General features: G+C 38.7%; 2 protein-coding genes across 6 annotated transcripts in view; one reads left to right on the forward strand and one right to left on the reverse strand.

Moving 5' to 3' along the window:
* Positions 1-48: 48 nt before the first annotated feature.
* Positions 49-6,972, reverse strand: zdhhc6 (zinc finger DHHC-type palmitoyltransferase 6). 2 transcript variants are annotated; one of them, XM_020654951.3, is made up of 11 exons: positions 6,874-6,972; positions 5,013-5,560; positions 4,492-4,583; positions 3,935-4,094; positions 3,654-3,812; positions 1,997-2,050; positions 1,576-1,743; positions 1,338-1,379; positions 927-1,072; positions 788-834; positions 49-685 (listed from the first exon to the last, which is right to left on the reverse strand). In XM_020654951.3, exons 2-11 carry the CDS (start codon positions 5,277-5,279, stop codon positions 585-587), a joined length of 1,236 nt encoding a protein of 411 aa, XP_020510607.1. In that variant the 5' UTR covers positions 5,280-5,560; positions 6,874-6,972; the 3' UTR covers positions 49-584. The 2 variants fall into 2 exon arrangements, with proteins under 2 accessions (XP_020510607.1, XP_020510606.1); XM_020654950.3 differs by having other exon boundaries at positions 927-1,075.
* Positions 6,973-7,165: 193 nt separating this feature from the next.
* Positions 7,166-16,857, forward strand: part of vti1a (vesicle transport through interaction with t-SNAREs 1A) — a 121,942-nt gene continuing 112,250 nt past the window's right edge. For 2 of the 4 annotated variants that reach the window (XM_065949304.1, XM_065949305.1), the window contains exons 1-3: positions 7,166-7,356; positions 13,521-13,579; positions 14,548-14,658. In XM_065949304.1, the coding sequence (XP_065805376.1) occupies positions 7,263-7,356; positions 13,521-13,579; positions 14,548-14,658 (264 nt within the window). In that variant the 5' untranslated portion in view covers positions 7,166-7,262. The remainder of the gene's footprint in view (positions 7,357-13,520; positions 13,580-14,547; positions 14,659-16,857) is intronic. The other 2 variants (XM_065949302.1, XM_065949303.1) reach the window with 1 other exon arrangement.

The raw sequence follows: 16,857 nt of genomic DNA on the forward strand, positions 1-16,857 counted from the left end.
TACATTTATTGAAAATGGAGAAGTACAAAGTCAGACTCAAACAATCACTGTAGCAGAACATTTTTAATTTTCAATTTATACTTTGAGGCCAACAACTTGTTTTTACAAAAATAAAAAATAAAAGAATTAAGAGTTATCCCAGAACTGTAGAAAGAATTGCATGACGAGGCCCTGGGGTAAGCTGGGCAGAGGCATTGCATAATTAGCCAAAAAACCGACATCAACACAAGTCAAAACAACAAATTCAAGTAAAAAGTAATAGAATCACAAAGAAGTCACATTAAAGCCTGGTGGCATTTCTTGGAAAGTAAGACTTTTGCTGGGTTTGACATTTTAACAGAGGAGTCAAACTGAATCCCTCTCACAATTCTGCAGTCCTCGGTTAGACTTTGAGAACTATGTTAACAGAAAAAAAAGAAAGGTTTATGTTGAAATGTGTAAATAATTTAATTATAACTGTGGAATTCTGGATGGGGAGCCTGAATCAGGCATGACATCTTCAGTGGATGTACGCTCATGAACACAGACAGACACATGTTGTTCAGTTTAACTCCCCTGCTCCACATAAAGCCTGTTCAGATAAATTAGTTGACTTTCTTCTCGCTGGTGCTATCGCTGGCAGCTGTGTCATAATGGCACTTCTCCACACATCGCCTGGGAAACCATCCTCTTATACGCTCACCCCCTGAAAAGCAAAACAAAAAGAAAGAATGCTATTACACTTTTTTTTTTTTTTTTAAAGTGAATTCAAATAATTTCAAAGAAAAGCAAAAACCTGTTATTTCACCTATTATCTGCTCCTCGCTTAAAGCTTTGTCTCCATACATCCACCATCTAAAGAGGGGGGAGGAAGAAAAAAGTATATTGGACAAACTTCCGGAAGAACATATATGATTGTTGTTTCTATGCAGCCTTAATTCACTCACTTTGTTCCCCGGGTGGCTAGGATGGTGTCCCCCTTTTTCAGGGGGATCCTTGGCTCCTCGGTGCATGGGGTTCTGAAAAAGGTTTGGAGACCTTTGCTCAGAGGGCAGCAGGCTCCATTATAATCCTCCACCGCCCGGTACTGGACCTGCTGGCCGAGGCAATCAAAGGTATCTTGATTATTCTAGTGATCTGACGATGGCTTAAACTCAGACAAGACACACGTGTGCATTAATGGTAGTCTTCATCCTTAATCTGAACACATTTAAAGTTCTGACTTTTCAGACAGTCGGCATCAAGTGACATTAATATACATGAAGCTGCAATGACAAATGATTTGACACTTGATTTAATTTCTTATCTTCCACAAAATGGCACAACTGATGATTGGATGTCACAACAGAAATACTTACACTTCTTACTCTTTTATCAGCTTTCTGCTTCAGTTGCTCAATCTGTTCAAAAGAGGAACAAGACAATTAAAGTCATTATTCAAAGAAGAGTTCCAAAAGCATACACTGCTGCTTTATTTTAACTCTACAAAGTCATCATATGAAATGTAAAGACATTTCACAGTTGCCAAGCATGAAGTGTTGATCTAAAACAGCACTAAGTGCACATTACCCAACTCAACAAACAAACTCAACCTACAGTTAAGGTGTGTTGGTGACACTTGGGATGGACTGGCCATTCGATGCCATCACCCTTGGGCGCCCCTGACCACGTGAAAACTTGCTTGAAGTTCTGCCAGCGGCTGCCGAGGTCGTACGGGAAGATGAACTCCTCCCCTGTTTGGTAGTGCTGTATTCTGTCTTTGGCCTAGGGGAACAGACATGGAGAAGTGTGTGTATGTGTGTCAATGGGATCAGGTGGGTGTGGTGGTGGTGGTGGTGTCAAGTTTCTGTAATCATCAAGCTCTATTGTCCTGGCAGGTGCTCTAAAAGTGACCATATTAACAAAACAAAACAAAAAAAACTTTGATAATGCAGTGATAAAATGTTATTTAATATATTTCCTGCAATACCACCCAGAAAAAAAAACAATTGACTCTGAAACAAATAGACATCCTGACCTTTTCCTCAATCCAGGACTCGATCGAGGTCTTATTTCGAAGGATGACTTTCATCTAGAAAGGACAAATTATTCAATTATTAGTCAACTTACATTTTCCTTTATAAGGGGCAATATTAGAGCATCAGCGACTACATGAATGTGTAATAAGCACTTTGTTATAAAAGCTGATATTTCTTACTTCATGTGAAATTCTTCCTTGTATTACGGTCATTATTTAGTTTTTATTTTGCTTGAGTTCCTGTTTCACTTTAAGTCTTTACACAACTTCTGTCTGATTTTTGCACGATGATCAGGATGAAAATGGTGAAGCTTGCATGTTTAGAACCGTCTGATACACCTGAGGTAAACATTTGCTCATGAGGCTTGAGGTAATTTGAATGGCAGTTAGGCCTAGTTCACATGTAGGTGTGTAATTTTTGAAAACAAAAGGTTTTTCTTGTGCGTTGTGGCCTTTCGTACACATGTAGACTGCGTTTTTCCAGGGTGAAGATTTTTTAGAAACTCTGTTTACGATGTTTATGAGTAGACGGGGGGAAAACAGAATTTTGGGCTCGGAACGTGTTAGTACGAATTTTCATGAAATTCATTCATCTTGGTAACTTTGTGAAATGTATTATTCAAGTCTGCCTACCACGTGTTAACACTCCTACCTTTAGGTGTCTGAAGCTGTAACCTTATATGAGCGAAGCACCTAAGTAGTAGCAGATCTATCTATGGAGAGGAGCCAACTATATGTTGTCAGCAACTGTTTGCTAGACAGAGAGTCTACATATAATACGTATACAAATCATGTCATCTTCATTGTTTATGGTGATGCACCCAAATAGAAAGGAATTTGTGGGTTGCACCTTTTTAACAGAATATAAGCAGCACTGTGAACACTGTTACTTTATCAGCACTTTGTCAGTCAAGTGATTTGGAAGCGTGCTTGTTTGATGAAGTTGTCTGACCTCGGCCGATTAAATGGTGTTATAATCTCCAGTCTGTTTCACGATTTCTTCATTGGATTTATACATTAGAAACAAACCCCACCTAACAGAACGTAATGCTGTGCGCAGGTTTCTCCTTTATTTGGTGTCATTTTGCAACGCCGTCACTTTAGGTTACATGAAATCAGTGCACTGGCAGACATAAACAAGCCAGTGCTGGTGTTAACGTTGCTAACTGGACTTTTTACATGCTTACACAAACATACCGGTACACAGTTACTCTTCCACTGTGTTGACGAGCAGAGGCGACTGAATGGACAACTTTGTAAATGAAATGGTCATTGCAGAGGAATGGCGAGAACATTTTTGGCATTTCAAGAACATAAGTTTTTGACGTGACATGCTCATGGCAGCCGTAACAGTGTTAGCCGTTCTGTGTTTTCATGTGTACTAAGATGTTTTTGAGAATTTAGTGTGGACGGGATTCTTTTTTTTTTTTTTTAAACGGAGGAGCAAAACCTCTGTCTAAAAGAAAATACCCACCTAAGTCTGAACTAGGCTTTAATCACAACATTAAGTACTATCACTATTTGCTGACTGGACAGATTTTCACAAGATATTCAGCAGCTAACAGTCGGTCATAAATTGGAGCTTTAACTCCAACTTTTCACTGAAAACAGCTTGTGTAAATTCCGAAACCCCAATGAACACCCTTTAAAAATGTACCTGTATGACGAAAAGCATGCCAACAGCAATAGTGGTGCCCAGTGCCAGGCCTAAGGCAAAGAGTGTGGCAGCGAAGGCGGGCATACTAAAGGGCATGAGGGGCTGGAATTGGCGTACGGCACTCATGTCAATCTTCACAGTGCTCCAGCCAAATGATATCTGTATTGAAAGGGAAAGAAAAAAACATTGACATGTATTACACCGTCTGTATAAGATGAACTTTCTGGAGAAAAGCTGCAGCTGTAACAGGCATGATGCAATAGGTCAAAAAGACTACTGACCCTCTCATACAGCTGTGTGTACATGGTCATAATGAAGATGAAAGCAGCATGCGAGCAGCCCAGTGGAGCCAGCAGCAGGAAGCTGGTGAAGTAGGCGTGGTTCAGATGGCCGCAGCAGTTGTTTATCCAAGGGCAGTGGTGGTCCATCTTCATCACACACCTGGAGGGAGGGGAGGCAGAGGAGGAGAGGAGTGCTGGGGGAACTGATTGGTTGTTAGGGAGGACATAGAGTGACATGTTCATCAGCAAGTCACACTGGCTCGTTTTGTCTTGGGGAAAAAAAGATGAACGCCACAGGGATATGACGTTAATCTATTTAACATCACATAATTAGATTGTGTGATGTATGTAATGCCTCTGTGCAACACGTTGTATGCTGTCCAGGTACTCTACAGATGAGGGCCAAAATGACACGGACAAGTCAAATACAAGCACAAGCCAGTTTAAGTTTGATGTGCTGGGAGAAGGCTGATGATTGTCTATAGTACTTCTATCACAGTGCGCTTTTGTTTTTGTCTAGGTCATAATTTGATTAATTCAGAATTCGGGGTAGTTACCTGTTACACTTGCGGCAATGGTGGGATCTGGGGGACTTGTATCCTTGGCACACTCTGCAGTACTGCAGGTATTGGGTATCCAGCTGATTCTCCTGTTTAAGGACAGACAAATGAGTCAAAATGTCTAATGCAACGTCCTACGATAAATGATTTGCTAATAAATGCAAGTCTTTTGGCTAATATTATCTGGCAGAAATGGGCGTATTACAGTATTGGTACATGTGGGGATGGGAGATTTCTTTTCTTCTTCAAAACAAAGAATACAGATTTTGGGGCTTTGATGTTTCACATATTTTGTCTGCCAACGCCCACTACAATACTATCAAAGTCGTCTATTCATCAAAACACCTTTGCTTTGTCCAAAATGTTTATTTTGATTCCAATTTCAAAATTCACGATATTGGCTGCTTCATTTGCAATATGTGCTTTTTAAAAAGGAAATATCTGGGTTGTTAGTGATTTCAAAAACCCAATATCAGCTGTTATCTAACTCTTATCTAGTTTCAATTGAGGATTCTTACTGGTTTCCAGCCATGAGGAATGTATCCAGGTCCAACGAACATAGCGTTGAAGTAGTTGTAGAGGATGAGGACGGTCCAGTTAAGGAGCATGATGAAGTTAATGCTACCACCTGTCGTGTCTAGCGGCCAGTACCAGATGATGGAGTCCAGAATTGCCATGGTGGAACATATAGCTATGACAGACAGGGCTATGACTGGTCCCCAGTGGCACAATCTCCTAACCTCATGGAGGTTCTCAAACGTCACAAAGGTTGACAGAAAATTCATCTTTTCGCAGCAAGGTCACAAGAAGTGTTTTGGCCGTGGAGTTCCTGAATTGTTTTTCGACAACACGTCAAAATGTTACTTTCTTCCTCTGCTATCTTGCAAAATCAGCGGCGAAGACAATGCACATATTTTTCCTCTTTTTCTGAGAACCCAGCAACTGGCTTGGTCTTTGGTCACTGGGGCTGTCTGTATCCCATCGTTCCTTGAACTGGCAAACAGCAGCATCCTCTCCTACCAGTCTGCGGAGCACACTATCCTTGTGACAGACTCAAGTTCCCCATCTAGGACACAGGAGAGGGGAGACATTTTTAAAACGTCAGACACATAGCAGGTTTTTAACAATGAAATACTAACATTGCTATCAGTCGCTTGACGTACTGTGGTTAGTTATGGTTTCCGGTTTTTCAAAGTTTGTACACTGTACAGACCAGCTACATTCTACAATTCTACAAATCACTTAGCGGACGCTTTTATCCAAAGCGACGTACATCAGAGAGTAAGTACAACACTAATCCATTCATACACCACCAACGAAAGCAATGCGGGAGTTAAGTGTCTTGCCCAAGGACACGTCGGACATGTTGCTCAGCTGGGGATCGAACCCTCGACCTTCCAGTTGGGAGGCGGCGACTCCACCAACTGAGCCACAGCCGCCCCCCCGCATCAGTATCTTCTTTTAAAAACACATTTTTATCGTAAGGCCTTCTTATAATCCTTGTTTCATCCAGGACGTTTTATTTGTTTTACTGTTAACTTTAGCCAATCTTCGTCTCGGTTGTTTCTCTTTTCTGTTAACTGGATGATTGCTGCTCTGTTGTTTTACTTTTCATGCTTTTATTGTTGTGTGTTTGTTGGGATTTTTTTCTTTTTTCTGTAAAGCACTTTGTGACGTTGGTTTTGATGAGTGCTTTATAAATAAACTTTATTATTATTATTATTATTATTATAGTATACAAACAATCAAATTAAGAAAACAGTTTATGGTGCTGTGATATTTCCAATATTTGGTCTGACGTCATTCACATCAATGAGGTGGAGTTAACATCAGAATTCACTCAATTTCTCCTATTTTCTTTCTAACTATTTCACATTTTTGTCACTCACACCTTAGTCATAACAGCCATACTACACTGTCAATCAGGAACTTTTAGAAATGTCAACAAGTAGCTAAAATAGCCTTTTTTGGAGAGGAATCTTAACTGGATGCAAAGCTGCAGCATCTCCTCAACAACAGAGACCTGACTAATTAGCTGACAAGCTAGCTAATTTTCCCTGAGAAGAAAAAAGAAACAATGCAACTTTACTTTGAGTGCGCCTGCAAAAACAATAGCGAGACAAATTGTAATTAAAAAAAGAACCGTGCATTAAGTACTTTGCGTTTTTTGCTTTGGTTGAGCACAAGAGCTGATGTTAACGTAGAAGCAAGTTAGCTTCGTTTGCTAGCCTGTTAGCTGGCTGCACAAGACTCGGGCTGGATTAACCTTTTCAAGAGGATAACGCTGCATCTTAAAGACGCGACAAATCCTCGTCCTTACGCGCACACTCGTAGTTTTTTTATGAATGGAGAATAAAGCTGTCACTTTAAATAACAAACCTGGCCACTTCCTTGGTTTTTTTTTTCTCCCTTGAATTTCTTCTGTGTGCAGACAGGAACCTTCCTCATGGTGTCTCAGGCTCTACGACACTTCAACCCCTTGTTGACACTTTTTTAATCGTACGCATTTTTTTGTATTAACTATCACAGAACTACAATTCTAATTAATGCTTTTTAGTTACAAAAATGTAAGTTGCTTGTATTTTATACTGCCAATCTTAAACCATTTTAAGTCACACCAAAAAAATAAAATAAAATAAAGGTTCCATTTCCTTCCCGAACATATTAAACTGAAACTCCAGGAAGAGACTCCATTCAGTGTTGTTATTATTCTCAGCTAACTGTCAAACACAGAGACACCTGTTTTTTTTTCAAACTTAAACGTCAAAATGTCCTCGGACTTTGAAGCATACGAACAGGACTTTTCAACATTAACAGCAGAAATTACAAACAAAGTTGGCAAAATCCCCAAACTAAGCGGAGGTAAGGCTGTTTAATGTAGTTGTTGGAGTCGTTTAGCCGGAGCTAGGTGTCAGCTAGCTGGCTTTTCTCTGCTAAAGAAGGCTAAGCGCGGCCAGCAGCCCTTGTTGTGTTATTTCTTTAATTTGCTTCATTTCTCCTGGTAATTTAACGTCAGAAAACAATGTTAAGAAACTTCTGTAGTGCACTCTGATGTAAAAGGACACATCACGTATTGTGGGCAGGTCTAGTTAACTTGGTTATAATTAACAATGATTTGATAGTTTTAAAAGTGTAATACTGAACTGAAAGCCAAATAACATCTATTCCATCCTTAAAATCCATTACCTTCCTGTTAATATATATTGATAAACACGTACATCAAACAAAGGGTGGTAATAACAACAGATCAGACATTTGGATGTCAGGATTGTGTTGTGTCTTCAGCACTGTTGGTTATAATTAACAACGATTTGATAGTTTTAGAAGTGTAATACTGAACTTAAAGCCAAATAACATCTATTTCCAGTGTGTATATATATATATATATATAAGATGATTTGTTTGTGGCGTGAGAGACAAAACACAAGCCTTAAGCTGCACTTCTTCTAGTTACTAATAACACTTCAAATATAAAAAACAATGATTATGATCACAGTGATTATTCAGTTCTTTACTGAACGCATATTCTTATTTTTATTAATAAAATATATATTTTTTTTTAGCTTTTTGTGTTTTGAGCAACTACAAAAAAATCCATTACCTTCCTATTAATATATATTGATAAACACGTACATCAAACAAAGGGTGGTAATAAAAACAGATCAGACATTTGGATGTCAGGCTTGTGTTGTGTCTTCAGGTGTGTACTGGTCCCACTGAGTTTTTTTTTCCAGTTGTGTGAATCTGTCTGTGTGTTTTTTTCTGAAGTCGACATAATGTGCTTAAGTGAAGCTAGAACAAAGATCAAAGATTTGAAGTAAATAAATGCTTATAGAAAATATATGAAGGGATGGGTGATTCATTTTCACAATTTTAGCTGTTGTTTTCAGAAATACTGTTCAAAAGAAAGAACCCATGTAGTCAAGTCAGGTTATTTTGATGAACACTAATACACCGATCTGTTTGATTAGCTTGAATAGAATACTTTTTCTTTTATTCTTCTGCATGCCTCCATTGTCCATTTAGGTTATGTAGTCAAATGACTGGTGTCAGGTTGCTTAGCATTTGCTTGATTGGGTGGATGCTCGTTGTTTATTTAAGTGCTTAGCCACCTTAAATTAGGTGAAAGGAGTGTGCATTATCCATAACTCACACTTTCTGTGACTACCTGTTCGTCACGTTTACACAGGTCTGTGTTTGCGAGACGTTCATCCCAACTCCAAAGTAATTCCAAAAAGCAGTTAAATGTCACAACTTCATGGCACCATTTGATCTGGAATTTATCTGACTGCTTCAGAATGGTGTAAAATAATGACTCTTATACCCAGGCCTCAATCCAATGGGTAAATTGTACACAGGCTGAATGAGAAAGCGTTGCTTGTTTACATCAAAATTACTTTTTTTTACCAATTAAAAGAAAATCTAAAACAAAAATGTGACTTTTGCAATGTGTTTACTGCAAATGCTCATATAATATTGCAATAATGATGACAATCGATTAATATTGTATATTGACTTCTTCTTTACTCGATACACTGTAGATCAAAATATCAAAACGGGGAGAGAGAAGTGTTGATGACATGCTCTGGGCAGATGATTGTAGAATCATAATAACAAAATACAAACTGTGCATTTTAACTCTGCCATATCAAGCATTGTCTTTCCATGTGGAGCTGATGCATTGGTCTTTAACCAACTTGTTTCCTTTACTAAATTCTGCACACACTGTTTTTTACGTTGATGACTCGGACACTACAATTTTATTCTCAAACAAAAGAGTCATTGAACCATACAGCTGTTTTAGGAAGACATACAGTCAATCTTTTCAGGTTTGGCACTTGTGCATACCAGCCTATTTGTTCTCATGAAGGTGAGAACCAGCCCTTATTTACCCAATTCAAACACTGTTTTTTGCTTTACTATTTTGTGGGCCTTTTTGCCTTCATTGGATAGGACATCTTAAAGAGAGACAGAAAAGGTTTGGCGAAGAGAGTCGGGGAAGACATGCAGAAAAGGGCTGAGATGTGATTCAAACCGAGCTGCTGTGAGGATGACTACAGCCTCTGTACATCAGGCATGTGACCATGAGGCCATCCACTGCCCCATGGTCATACTACCTAAACAGATTTGAGTTGCATTGTAGTTCATACAGATCACACTTTGAAGTGGATTTGAAATAGTTGGCAGATTTTTATTCAAAAAAAACAAACAGACTTACAGCATACTTCAAGTTTGGCGCCGTTTTTAAAATGATTGGTTTATTGGATTATTAATTCTCGGAGTTTAGATTGACAGATGAAATCAACGTATGTATTTTCAAACAAAAGGGCAAACAAGCTAAACAATGTCATATACAGAAAGTAAAGGGGGGACTTATGAAACCGTACAATAACAAAGGCTGTTAGCCTTTACGCTGCAATAAAGATGATTTAAAGCATTCAGTGTAGTCCGAGAAGGGACACACATTTTGTTAAATTTGTTGGCACTTCTGTGTCTATTCTCTTAACGGTAAAATATGAAGAGAAGTCTTTGTTTTCTTCCAGCATCACGAGACTGCTTACTTATAACGCCATAAAGGTTGCCATGTGTAATTAGCCTCTCTCGGGTGACTCTCTTGTCCCGGGGAACCACATATGGCAATCAAATGTTCTGGTTTTATCATCACCACAAAATTTACAGCCAGTTTTTTTTAACTCTGACTGGTGTTGTGAAATAAACTAAAGTAAATTCTATAACTTTTTCCATAACTAGTTGACTACTGCTTGTAGTTTGTTATCAGTTTGGACTGCTAAAAACTGAATCCCACCCCGTGCTTGGAGCATTTATCTCGTCCTCTGGACTCAGACCCGCTCATTGGTTTTTCAAAGGGCACAAAACCTCGCTTGACTGAATTTTTTTTTCCCTGGTTTGGAATTGGCATCTTTGAAGCTTCATGGCAGCCCATTCCACAGCGTAATTCCACATTGCTGCCTCTCGCCATCTGTTGACTGTGTCACAGTAAGCCCATATGAATATGTACAAAGCCAGGAAACACATTACAACCATAAGTAGCTGTTCATTGTCGTCTGCCACCAACAGAATAGTTTACAGTTGAATTTCAATTCCCTTCCTTCTCATTAAGGGTTTTTCTTCTCTTTTTTCTTAAGTCCCTCTGGCTCTTCTTCCTGAAGTGGCTGGATTCTGCCCTCTATTTAACACATTAATATAACTCCAGACAAAGAGCCATTGTCATAGCTGTTGTTGAATCTCTCTATTTTACATGTGCACAATTCCTGATAATGGAACATGGCCTGTGGAAAAGCTGTCCTTTACTACCTTCATTCATGGAACAATCAAGTGAATGGAAGGTTCAGGAAATATTAGAGCAAGAATATGATGAAATGTTAGGCTTTTCCCCATGAAACATGAATGTCATTTCCCTCCACCTTTGAGTTGTTAGAGAAAGAGCTCACCCGTCAATCATTTTCAACTCGAATATGGAGAAAATATTTGCCAAGCTCCTTCTTCTTCTTCTTCTGTATTTTGCTCTCCTTTGTGTTCAGAACTCCTCATCCGTGTGTCAGCCAGTTGTAGTCTTGGTAAATATCCATACATATTTCACAGCCCCCCAGCTCCAACCTGAGTATGAGCAAGAAAGCACCATCGCGCCTTTCAGTGAATCGCCTCTGGCTGTTGACTGTGTAGGTTGGGGTTGGACACAGGTTTTAAAAATGAATTTGAGGACTGGCAAAAGGTAATGTAGGCCCATGGTGCCTGAGAAATAAAGATCTCGGCGTAGCTTATTTATGTTGTACTGCAACCCCACAACTGATAACCTTGTGATTTGCTTCAGAGCTTGAAGTTTTAGTGATGCCTCTTTGAAAATGTAAAGGTGGTTCTTGATTTTTATTGACTCAGAATTATTTTCTTTCAATAATACTTCATTTAGGATTTGTTTTTGGGCTTTTTAGAGTGGATAGAGAAGCAAATAGGGTTGAGAGAAAGTGGGGGATGACTTGCGGGAAAAGGTGCCGCAGGCTGGACAGGCGGAAAGACAGATATCAGAATTGATCACATTTAAGAGTTTCTGACCATCTTTGTTTTTGAGAAAGATATTTGAGATTCATCTTGCTTTATCTGGGGTTGCGTCTTTCCTGTTCAAGAAGTGTAACACTCATGGGACGATATCCACTGATATCCACATAAACTGATTTACTGACACTTGCTGTCTATTTGAGGACATTAAGTGCTTTTTATTTGGTTGTATCTTTTTCAGGATCATCTGATGTCTTTTTGTTTGAGCAGACAGTTGTCACATCCTGGTGTATATTATCCTCTGGTGTTGGCTTGACAGACTACAAAACTCTTGCAAAGAAGGACTTGAACAAGAACTGCATCTCTAATATTCCTACTCAAGGCCAATTTCTGTATTGCATTTAAATATCGGGTGTGATGTGAAGATCTGGGCTGAAAATAGCAAGTAAGCCTCACGTAGTGACTGTTTTGACAATGTTAGGGGCCTTTGCAGAAGAAATGTAGACACTCACCGGTACATCATGTTTTACCAAAGATAATTTGACAAGTCAAAGAAGGTTGAGCAAACATGTAAATATTAAGAGAAAATAATGGCTGAATAACACATTCTTACAACCTGTCACATTCTGAACAAAATCCTTACAGTTTTATTTTGTTTCTACTTACACATACACTACTTCAAATGTATTTGTGTGTATCTGCCTGCATGTGTATGTGTGTGTGTGAAAAGGAGTAAGTACTCATAAGCTGGAAGAAGTAAAAAGTTTTATAAGGGATTCACTTTGCTCTTTTTTTTGTGAGGTTTGATTAGCAGTGACGTCCCAAAATTGCAGTTTGACATTTCTTCTAACACATATTGAATAATTTTCTAGAACGGATGAGATAGTAAATGTTTCTTCTTCTTTTTTTTTTTCGACACTTATTGCTTAATTAACTTACTAAGGTGTTGAGTGTACAGCTTCTTTAGGCTTCTTTAAAACATGAATATGGACCATGGAGTCAGTCTTTCATGGCACACTGTACTTGGACATTTGACGTGAACTTGACGCCTACAAATATTGCTTGACTGGTGTATTTTATATATTACCACCTAAACTAGTTTAACTCTTAAAATGCCACGTATGCTGTTAATTTTATTCTGAAGTTTCAGATTTTTGTAAATTTTCCCGAATTCTGTAGAATGAACGTCATCTGCCATGTGAGCTTTAACTGATTTCATAGACTCATTTTGTGTCTAGCAATTATAAAAAGCAGTCCAACCATTTCAATTCACAAGAAAGTGATTCAGAAAAAAAAAGTTCAAACCTTTTCGTTAAAAATGTGATTGATTTGCTAATGTAGGTTATTTAATGATGATTATGCTCCTGAAATTGTGGTGCTCAATTACATTAATCATGTTTAAAATGACCTTTTTAAAAATAAAACAAAACATATCAATGCTTAATCACCGTCTTTTAGGATCAAACCTCTACAGTCCTTGTAGGTAACTTTTAATGCCAAAGAGCTGATTCCAGAACAAATACCAGCACTTACACGTAGATACATTTAGCTGTTGCTGCCTTTAATACAAATGGATGTATTCTAGTTCACTCACCTCTCAGGAACTCTAGCAAGTCGTAATGAGTTTCAATGGGTAATGGGTTAGAGCAGCCATGGGGTGAGGTGCAGAACGGTGCGTAAGTTATTCTGAGCGGGACTCATACTTCTGGCAAGTGAGCAAAGCTGACACCTCCCTTCCCTTTGAGTTGGCACGAGGTGTCTCACTGCTCCTCAACGGAAACCTACAAAGGCCTCATAGACGCCAATAACTAAGAGACATCAAATGTTGGCTCATCGTGTAGAGAGAATGTGTAAATATATCTTCAAATGTGTCCTCGTGTGTTGTTTTCTCCCAGTCTCTTTCTTTCCTTCTCCCCCTCTCTTCCCCCGTTGCGGGGGAGTTAGGTTGTTGTCATGAAGCGCTGTTCCTCTGTCGGCTGATCAATATGTTTCTGTTTTTTTTTCCCTTTCAGAGGAGAAGACACAGCTGGTTCTAAATGTCGACAAACAGCTTGAAGAAGTCAGAGAGTTGGTACGTCTTTGATCATTAATTTTCTCCTCTTCCCATTTCCTAAATAATGAATTTGTGGAAGAGGGAGGAGACAATTTTCCCTGGCACCAGACAACGGCACCTGTATTATCCTGGTGGTGACATGACATACAGACGCACACACAAAACACACGCTTCACATGGCGGAAAGGCGGCTTCTCTCCTCGCATGATTACTTTCCAGTAATCTGCTTTTAAGTGACACCCCTATGACACATTTCAAGCCATTATCTGGAGGTGGGAGTCTTCATGTTGCTGTTTAAAAATGAGCAAAGTCACCTGACAGAGACAAATTGTTGTCGCAGTTGTCTTGTTATGTCACAGTGATTAGTTTCCACCAAATCTACCACACAGAGAAACCTGTCTAGCCATACATCAAATGTACTTTTGCTTCATTCACTGCGACGCCGTTGGGCCTCTGCATGTCGCCGCAATGAACGGGCCCTCATATTTGATTGCGTATTTATTTACAGAACAGCCATCCTATGTCGCAGCTTTCATCCCAGCTGAGTGACACGAACGGGAGGCGTTTTCTTTTTTTTTTACGATCAACTCTAGAAAGTATTCAAGTTAATGCCGCTGAAGTTACTCATTTCAGTTTGAATATTTACAGAGTTGTCACAAATTCTATCTTGGGCAGGTTTTTTTTTGTCATAGACAATGACTTCTTTTGAAGACGAAGCAATGTAACAGTTACAGAATTGTGTAGATGGTGAGAGAAGTGTGATCATTAGGAGAAAGGGAGAGCCAATAAATACAAGTGTTTATAATTAAAAGTACATATCTCACCAGGTTGGCAGTCGAACAGAAAGATTTAAAGAATGAACTCTAAACCTGTCAGCTATCCAATTTATTATCTAGACGTGATATTGGTTTTTTTATTAAAGTTTCAGCAAGGACAAAAATATTCTGTAAGTTTGTTCCATTAACTGTATTTACTGTGTGCTTCAGCTGGAGCAGATGGACCTGGAGGTGCGGGAGATCCCCATCCAGAGCCGAGCCATGTACAACAGCAGGCTGAAGAGCTACAAGCAGGAGATGGAGAAGCTGGAGAAAGACTTTGTAAGTACAAAAAAAAAAAACCTTTTTTAATCTCTTAGGAAGGATCGGCACATATTTACATTGAGGGGTGGGAATTGCAGAATGACTCAAGATTAGATACTGTAGTATAGATATACGATAAGATACACGATACACAGCCCATGTCACAATACAGAGATTATATGATAATTGATAGACAATTATAGAATGATAAATCACCATACTTGATTAATTAAAGATTATAAAATGTGCCTAAAAAGGGAAAGTTTGGGATTCTTATATTTTTTCACTGCTGTTCGGTATCACGTCGATAATTGTATCACACGAGGCAGGATAACGAAATATTGCCGTATCAATATTTTTCTCCCGCCCCTTCTAAAGATGAATTTGTATTAATCCAACTTTTTTGCAAATCTTCTTTTAAAGTTTGAATTTTAAAAATGTCCCTCTGTATAGCAAAAACCTGTCTATGCTTATGACACACAGTAGCTATAAGTTGTCATGTGGTTCACATGCACATTCACATGCACATTCAAAAACTCCCTCTCTCTCTCTCTTACCAACGCAGAATATCTCTCACCAACAGCATTACACTGAAGCACAGGGGTGCCTCCATCGGGGTTAATTCCGAGTTTGGATTTGAACTAGCTAGTGATGCCTATTGAGAACAGGTTGTGTGTTTGTGTTGTTGTTGCAGAATCTGGCCTTGTTTAGTAATTCATAAATCACTGTATGTCCTGACTTGATCTCTAGTCTCTATCAAAGCTTAATGAACTGCCTAGTCCTCTGGGTCTTTTGCTTTAAGTTATCATTGTTAGCGACCAATAAAGCTCATGATATTTTACAATATGATACATTATAAATGAGCTTATATCGGATCCATAACTTGCTTGTTTTTTTTCTCACATTATAAGTTCAACCTTTTATTTGAAGTATCTTTGATTTCTTTGTATGAATTCAAATCATTACCATGCAAAAAATGAGTTTTATACTTAATTTCATCTATGCTCAGTCTGTTGTCTGTTATTGCTTTCTCTTTAAAGTTTTTGTTGTTCTTGTTGTTGTTGTGCTGGTGCTCACAACACAATAATAAACCCGTAGTGTATATGCAACCTGCTAACCTTGAGCTGGAGTGTAGAGAGGAGAGGAGTCCTTGCACAAATCAACTGTGTGAAATAACCCCCCCCCCCCCCCCAAAAAAAAACAAAAAAAACAAAACAGAACAGCTTGGAAAATACACACTGACTCATACGTTGAAGAACTTTTAGAGTAATTCACAGGAAGCTGAAATTGGGTTGGTTGGGTGCAATGTTTAACCTTGCCATTGACTTGGTCCAAACAAAGTTATGTAGCCAACAGACTTTTCTTAAAGCCTTGAAATCAATTTAAAGAGTGTCTCAAATGTAACTTATTCCCTTTGATTGTTGGGTAGCTCGTGCTAGAAGAACTTGACTGCAGGAAATAACAATGTACCACTGTTACAAGTGAAAGAAAAGTTGAGAGTATCAGTTGTAAGAAAAAAAAAACTACACCACGAGAAAGTGGATATTTTAAACATTCTTATGAATATTATAGAGAAAATGGACATGTTATACTACAGAGCTGACCTCCTTGTGTATATAAATCTAATTATTATATTAAGCATTTAACAACATGTATCACTTGCAATGCTTACAAACTACTGTGTTGCATAAAATCTGAGAATAAAGCACCTTTCCTTCAAATCCATCACCTTTCCAAACCCCTTCATAAACTACCCGTTTGGTTGGAGATATGGCGTGCCAGTGATCTGTGTGCGCGCCACAGAGATGTGCTAACTGAGATCACAGAGCAGATCTCTGTGCCAAGACAGTTTACTTACCTCGCTGTGGGCATTTAATTGGCTGATGATTAATCTTTAACTTTTCTTCTCCCCACACTTAGCTTGCCTAATCATCAAGCTGGTAGCACCTGCTGTGGCTAAGATTGCTCCTAATTTATGTTACTTTGCATTTATTTATGCCTGTTCTAAAGGGATACGTGGGGGGGGGAGTAAGCATCCACCCTCTAAAAGTATACTTTTAATACAAGGCACATAAACCAAAGCTTAGCTATAACTCAATTCCTCACATATGAAATACAGCATTCTTAAGTTGCACACATTGCTGAAAAGCAAAGCAGAAGGTAGCAGCAGCAGGACAGTCCTAGTAGAGAAAGAATAAAAGATTAGTTTGGTTGCTT

The sequence above is a fragment of the Labrus bergylta genome, chromosome 21 (assembly GCF_963930695.1).
Source record: "Labrus bergylta chromosome 21, fLabBer1.1, whole genome shotgun sequence".
NCBI lineage: Eukaryota > Metazoa > Chordata > Actinopteri > Labriformes > Labridae > Labrus > Labrus bergylta.